Source organism: Triticum urartu, chromosome 7, assembly GCF_003073215.2.
Source record: "Triticum urartu cultivar G1812 chromosome 7, Tu2.1, whole genome shotgun sequence".
Taxonomy (NCBI): Eukaryota; Viridiplantae; Streptophyta; class Magnoliopsida; order Poales; family Poaceae; genus Triticum; species Triticum urartu.
In genome coordinates this window covers 303,774,595-303,781,795 of record NC_053028.1, presented here as the reverse complement: position 1 = coordinate 303,781,795, position 7,201 = coordinate 303,774,595, and the positions used below count along the sequence as shown (strand labels likewise).

At 50.6% G+C, this 7,201-nt stretch overlaps 1 protein-coding gene across 1 annotated transcript; it reads left to right on the top strand.

Moving 5' to 3' along the window:
- Positions 1–4,447: 4,447 nt before the first annotated feature.
- Positions 4,448–6,207, top strand: LOC125521901. Its single transcript, XM_048686961.1, has 6 exons — positions 4,448–4,756; positions 4,840–5,025; positions 5,277–5,443; positions 5,564–5,648; positions 5,727–5,795; positions 5,913–6,207. The coding sequence occupies exons 1-6, from the start codon at positions 4,655–4,657 to the stop codon at positions 6,081–6,083; spliced, it is 780 nt and encodes a 259-aa protein (XP_048542918.1). The 5' UTR covers positions 4,448–4,654; the 3' UTR covers positions 6,084–6,207.
- The last annotated feature ends 994 nt before the right edge of the window (positions 6,208–7,201 follow it).

Genomic DNA, 7,201 nt, shown 5'->3' with positions numbered 1-7,201 from the left:
GTAGGTAGTGCTAGTAGTCTACCAAGAGGCACCCGGTACAGGTGGGCTTGGGACAGACTAGGTGCAGTGGCATGGTGTACCAACTGGCACCCGGATGGTGGGCTTGGGAACCCTGCTCACATCGTTTGGGGCCATGATGGAAACCTTGGCCGAGCTCCCTTGCGGATGGAACCCGAATAGGTGATAAACCTGGACTAGAGTCTTGCGTGGTTAGTCAGGTCGTGGCCGACACCCTCGCTAGGCTTCTGCTAGAAGGTTGCCAAGATACATGAAGTGTACATGGCGGTAAATGGCGAAAGAGTGTGTGAAGAAGTACACCCCTACAGGGTTAACATGATCTATTCGAATAGCTGCGTCCGCGGTAAAGGACTACTAGGTTGCTTATGCAGTTCATAGACAAGTGAAAGTGGATACTCTAAAATGCGCAAGATAAGCATGAGTGCTATGGATGGCCTTCTCGTAGGGAGACGGGAGAAGATCCATAGTGGTGTATTGATATGGTGAATATGTGGACTCGTGTGCGCCACCTCAAAAGAGTTACCAGCAGTCGTAGTATAGGATAGCCACTGAGTCAAAGCTGGCTTGCTGCAGTTAAACTCCACCACCCCTTTGTTGATATTGATGCACATGTAGCTAGTTCTGATGTAAGTCTTGCTGGGTACATTTGTACTCACGTTTGCTTAATTTATGTTTTTGCAGAGAGACTTCAGTCTCACTAGTAGTTCTGTGTGGACTTCAACATTTAGCTTGTTACCTCAGCTACGATCTTGTACCCTTGGGAGGGTCTTGTAGATAGTTAGGCTTCTCAGCCTTTTTCATTTGTAGTTTTCTGTACTCAGACATGTTATGCTTTGGTTGCCTATATGCTCTGTATGTTGGGTCATGTGACCCATGATTGTAATTCTTATTATGTATGACTCTTCAGAGCCTTCTGAATAAATACTTTGAGTCGTAGAGTTTTTTTGTGATGCCATGATGTATTTGCACATATTGAGCATATTGTGTGTATGATTTTGAAATGCTTGGTATGTGTGGGATCCGACAATCTAGTTGTTTATTCTTGGTAGTCTCTCTTATGGGTAAATGTCTCCTAGTGCTTACACTGAGCCATGGTAGCTTGCTACTGCTCCGGAACACATGGGATGATCGGCATGTGTCCTTCTTTGCTCCTGTATCTGTCCCTTCGGGGAAATGTCACGCGTTGTTCCTTTAAGTCCTTGTAGCTTGACTTGGGTTCATACGCTGATGACCGACACGTGCATTGCTGGGTCATGTATGCCTGTCCCTGTAAGTTAGTGCCACCTTGGGTTTACGACTAGTCATGTCGGCCCAGGTTCTCTGTCATATGGATGCTAGTGACACTATCATATACGTGAGCCAAAAGGCGCAAACGGTCCCGGGCCAGGTAAGGTGGCACCCGTGGGAATACCGTGTGTGAGGCCGCAAAGTGATATGATGTGTTACATGCTAGATCGGTGTGACTTAGGATCGGGGTCCTGACATCCTATATGTGTCAACATGAGCCTTTCCACTAGCGCCTTGTTTTCTCGCAATGTCGCTCGGGCAAGGAATTCCTCTTTTTTAATCTTTCGGGGGCTGCTTGCACGCCAAAGGGAACCTCCTGAGTATCGTGCCTCGGGGGCTCTTACGGGACCTTGGGCCGCTCACCTTCTGGCCTTGACCACGACATTGTGACCTAGCATACCAGCGACGGAAGAAGCCCGCCTGGGGACTAGGACCTATCGACGTAGAGCACTGAACCACCGCGAGAGCGAAAAGGGGGCCCGCACCCAAGCGAAGAGCGCGAGCGCCGCGTGAGCTGGAAACAATAATGCAAAAGCACAAGTGCCATGATTCTTACACACCCCCGCGGGGCCCCTCATGATCTTGATACAGGAGGTCAAGCAAAAGGAAAACCCCTAGAGGCCTGGGGCTCAGGAGGCACTAGCCCTGGCGACGCGACCCCTAGTCGGTGTCCTCCTTGACCCCAGCACAGCGGCGGGGCGGCTCCTCATAGTCGTTGTTGCTTGAGCTGTTCTCGGAAGGGGTGCCACCGCTGTTGGAGGTGTCGTCGGGGTGTCCAAGGGCAAGTTCACCGCTGAGGGCCTCGCCGCCGCGGTTGCTGCCCGCAGGGCAACACCTCAGGCGCCCGACATCTTCCCCGAAGATCTTGAGGAAGAGTGTCGCTGCACCGTCATACTTGAAGTGGAGGACATGCCTCCCCTTTGAGCCGCAGGCGCCGGCAATCGCTCCCCATCCCCGGGTCATGAAGACGTCGCCGGAGAAGGTGGCGTCGCCCTCCACCTGTGAGAGCTGGTTGCAGCACCCGTCGTGCTATAGCCACAACTTGATGGGTCCCCTCATCGGCAACTCTTCCGCCAGGGACCATGGGAGTCAGATCTAGGTGCGCGGTGGCGTCGCCACCACACCACAAACTCGCAGGCTGTGGCGTCAGTGTGGGACCACGGGCGATGTGGAGGGGCGGCCGCCGCCTGCCTCCCTCCGCGGCCACGGTCGCCATGGCTTCCGCTGCCGACCTCGCGGGAGGGGCCCTTGTCGCGGCCGCTGGAGGTGATCCGGACCCCCACCAGGGCTCGCTCACGCCTCTGGGGAACCACCGTCGGCGTCAAGGTGATCTTGCGAGGACGGCCTCGCCCTCTCTTTTGCGGAGGCGACGCTGCCCTCTCCATCGGGGCCTTCCCCTTCTCAGCGGCAAAGAACCTCCTCAACGGTGCCATGGAAGTTGTAGCAAGAGGAGAATGAGGAGCAAGAAGATGAAGACGGGCTGGGGCTTCGCCCCCCTCGCCCTCTTATAGGCGGTAGGAGGCCAACCGACATCCTTTCACATTCGAGCAGTGATGGCCATCCAGGTGTGCGCCAGTCCCTTGTCAGCCTCAACGTTTTGCTGAGGCGACATGGGGAAGTGGAGGCATTCGCGTCTCGTCAAGCGCCATGCATCAACCCTGGCCCGCAGACGGTTAGGGACCACGGTGCTTCGACCCTGCCCCTTCGCTTCGCCTGGAAGCCAGCTCGGGCGCGCCTTGGATCCGGGGGCTACTGTCGGCGTTCTGGAAACCAGGGTACCCAGATTTGCCTGCCTGTGGCCGACGGCGTGGCTCCCTCGACGGCCTGGTACGGCCCATCCGCAAGGCCACCAAGACAAGACCATCGCGAGGGCCCTGGCCTCCGAGGCGGACGACACCAAGACCTCCGCAGGGGGCAGCCTCCCCAGGGACCTCCCGAGGAGCGGAGATTTCTATGCAGGTACCCAACCTCACAAGGCTACAGTGACGTGACCCATGACGACCATGGCCAGCCGGCGCAGAGGAGGCAGTTTCCGTTTTGGTGCTAAGGGAGCAAGGACAAGCGCGGATTCCCGGGAAATCCCCAAAGGTTTCCATTCCGGTGCTATAAGACCAAGACCACGAGCTCGGCAAGACGGAGATCATCACTGAGCCCACAGCTACGTCACGACCAGAAGCTTTGCAGGGGAAGACCAGCTTTCGTCAGGATTAGATATACTTCTTGTCCCCTTTCAAATTGGCCGTTGTGGGATTCCTTCCCGCCTAAGTTTTGGGGGAAGAGGACCGAGGCCACTATAAATATAGGTTAGCCACCACGGTAAAGAGAGGTCGGATCCCCGGATCAGATACTTTCACCCTCACCACCATAGCCCTCGCGAGGCTGTTCATCCCTTGTACTTGTTCATCCTCAGCCCCTCGTGAGGCCAATCCACCACAAAGTAGGAGTAGGGTTTTACACCGCAAGGTGGCCCGAACCTGGGTAAAGTGTCGTGTTCATCTTCTTCCCTGCTTGTGCGTGTACCCGACGAGGCTAGGCTGTAGGGCGATGAGCTGGAGGCTTGAGAGGTTGAGATCTTCGCACACGCTCGAGAGTTCGAACCTTCTTAGGTCTACGGAACCCTGAATCCGACAAACAACATATCATGTTAGAGTCAAATAAAAAAACTGATATTGTAAATCTAAGAACAATATGCACAAAGCATGAATATTTTCCAGTAAATTTTAACGGTAACATAAACACGGAAGAACGAGTTAATTTCACCAGAACTCTACTACTTATGTTCATTAATACGGGACATTTTGACCGTTCAATTTAAACTATCAAAACGTCATACGCTAGTAAACAGAGGGTGTATTTGACAGTGTGGTATTAATTTCTAACACCAATGTCATAATTCTAACTCTTCTCAAACTATATACGCTAACAATAGGAAGCAAGTCATCGTGATATTTGTTAATCATCAGCAAGTAACGGAGGTCAAAAACAAAACCGGATGGCTGGCTGCGAAAATTCTAAATGCACGGACTGGTTAGTGGGTTTTACGGGCGTATTTCAAACTAATCTTCTCTTCCTCTCTGATTTTGAGTGGGGGTGGGCCCCTCAACTACCCGATCAAAGCATGGCAATCAAGCCAGTCCGTTGTTCCCGTAAAAAAAAAAGCCCGTGCGTGTAGCGTTGCTCGGCTGGCTGTGAATTCTTCATGTCAGTGTCATGCTCATTGTGGTTTCCACACGAGCTCCTGATTTTGAGGCCACAAACATCACTCTTGTCTTAGCCACAGCATCTCCATCCAAATTTCGCGCATCATCTTCCTTCACACCACTACCAGCCATCCTCCCAGCCCAGAACCATGGCGGCCACGCTCTCCTCCGTGTCGGCCTCATCCAAGCACTGCTCCGTCGTCAGGGCTCAGCACTCGTCACTTCCTTCCATCCTCTCAACATCACCAGCCGTGGGTGCTCTTTTTTTCTCCCTCTTGATGTTTCTTTCATCCTTTGTGTTGTCTTGTTGATGCTCTCGTCTGTGATGGTGCAGAAGAAAACTGCCTTCCGTGGGGTTTCCTTGGTGGACAGCAGATGGTTGCGCAGGGGCGGCGCGCGGCGAAGGCTGGTGCAGGTGAATGCCAAGACCGCCGGCGCGGCCAAGAACATCGAGGTGGAGGTCGACAAGCCGCTCGGCCTCACCCTTGGCCAGAAGTCCGGCGGCGGCGTCGTCATCACCGTCAGTACTACCAGCCGCCCTCCTCTCCTTTCCTCCACCTTGGCTTCTCTTCCAGAAAATATCGGATCCGAATTTAGCTGCTTATTTTTATATACTTTATTTATACTTTACTATTTAAAGGAAAGAAAAAACAAAAACAATATGATGAATGTTAAACTGAATTAAACTAGATAGAAATTTAATCGACAAGGATTGCAATTAGCAGCTGGGATTAAAAGGGAACGGACTGGTTTGTGATTTAATCACGGTAGGGTGTGGAGTCCGGAGGGAATGCAGCAAGAGCAGGGCTCAAGTCAGGCGACCAAGTGCTCTACACAAGCAGCTTCTTCGGTGATGAATTGTGGCCGGCAGACAAGCTGGGTTTCACCAAGACAGCCATCCAAGCAAAGCCAGACTCTGTATACTTTGTAGTAAGCAGGTATGCACCTCTTCTCCTCATTTTCTGCCTCCGAAGCTTTTGTTCAGATATCAGGATTTCAGGAAACTGAATTTCCCTGTAAGGTGGAGTTTACAAGATTCTCATTTTGCTCCATGGCAGAGGTGGTGGTGATATTGATGTGAAGCGCCTGCCCAAGAGGCCGGCGCCCCCTCGGTTTGGCCGGAAGTTATCTGATTCACAGAAGGTAAGATCAAAATAGTCCCTGGTCGCTACAGTGTGACTTCTTATAGGCCTCACTCAATATATACCTTCAATTTTCCAGGCTAGAGCAACACACATCTGCCTTGATTGTGGATACATATACTTTCTACCCAAGGCTTTTGAAGAACAGGTAAGATCAGACATATTTTTCCTTAATTCCATTAGCACCAATCAGCTTTATGTGCTCATTTGTAGTTTGCCAGCCTGATGACTTATGACCGATTTTCTCATATACTTTTTTTTTCAGCCTGATGAGTATGGCTGTCCCCAGTGCAATGCGCCAAAGAAGCGATTCGCGAGATACGACGTAGAGTCTGGGAAGCCCATTGGCGGTGCACTGCCACCTCTTACGGTGATAGTCAGTTTGGTTATCGGCATCGCTGGCATAGGGGCTTTACTTGTATATGGCCTTCAATAGGCTTGTTCGTCTCTTCAGAAATTTTGTTCTGGCCGACAAGCTCAACCGATTGCTCATGTACTCTATCTAACAGAAAATTCCAGTAATGAAGGGGTAAAATGCAACATGTTATGTTTGAGGCTAATTGCAGTCCAATATTCTTTGGATCATGTTGTCACCAGAGGCCAGTCACTTTTCAGAAATGTTTCTGGAGTCATGTTGCTCTCAACGCAGTGGTGATTTTCTGCAAAATGGTTGTGGGCATTCATGTGGTCTTGGTATTGAAAGACGTGCCTCATCTTGGCATGCACTAATATGTAAGACAGAAGCCCCTTTAATGAGTTGTTGCTCATGAAGTGATGTCGTAAAATTTGAAGAAATTCTGAATGAAGCGCATTTTCTTGTGAGATCGATTAGCTAAGCTTTGCCACACCCTCTTTTCCGATAAAGGACGCTTTTATTAACTCATAATGTAGCATCAAGTGGATACAAAGCATAATGAGCGACACCCGGCCTCTGTATAGGTAAGATGCACATAGCCTTAACAAAGAGTCTAGCAAAGTATGTATAAAAAACGACAAGTTGGCAACAGTAAAGCCATATGAGTCCAAAACTATGCCAATGTCGACGGAGGAGGTGGACCGATTCGGAGATTATGTTGCCACCCATGTTGGGTAAAAAACTCCCTGGCCACCTGCTCCAACCACATACATACCGCCTTGAACAGCGATTGATACTCCGTTCGTTGCAGCGTAGACCACATACGAAGCCAGTGCGTACAACGGTAAATAACCTGCATAGAAGAAGAGGTTTTGCCATTAAAAACACAATCGTTTCTACATAGCCAAAGCGACCATAATAAGGCAGACGCTCCCACCCGTATTAGCGTACTAAAAGTATTTAGTATTCCATCAAGCCAGTGACCATATATACTGGCAACACTTGTTGGTGGATACAAATTGGACGCTATTTGGATGACTGACTATATAGAACGCACGGACTTGCACTGAAAGAAGAGGTGTTTAATTGTCTCGTCATGAGTACAAAAGCTACACTTCTTACTTCCTTGCCAGTTGCGTCGAGCGAGGTTGTCTTTTGTTAGCACAACTCCTCTCCGAAGATACCACATGAAAATCTTA

What these genes read in the sequence shown, in the direction of transcription:
- LOC125521901 (XM_048686961.1), top strand. Translation starts at nt 4,655, where the DNA reads ATGGCGGCCACGCTCTCCTCCGTGTCGGCCTCATCCAAGCACTGCTCC. An exon ending in GTATACTTTGTAGTAAGCAG is followed by an intron (nt 5,444 to 5,563) that starts GTATGCACCTCT and finishes GCTCCATGGCAG; the next exon opens with AGGTGGTGGTGATATTGATG. An exon ending in AGTTATCTGATTCACAGAAG is followed by an intron (nt 5,649 to 5,726) that starts GTAAGATCAAAA and finishes TCAATTTTCCAG; the next exon opens with GCTAGAGCAACACACATCTG.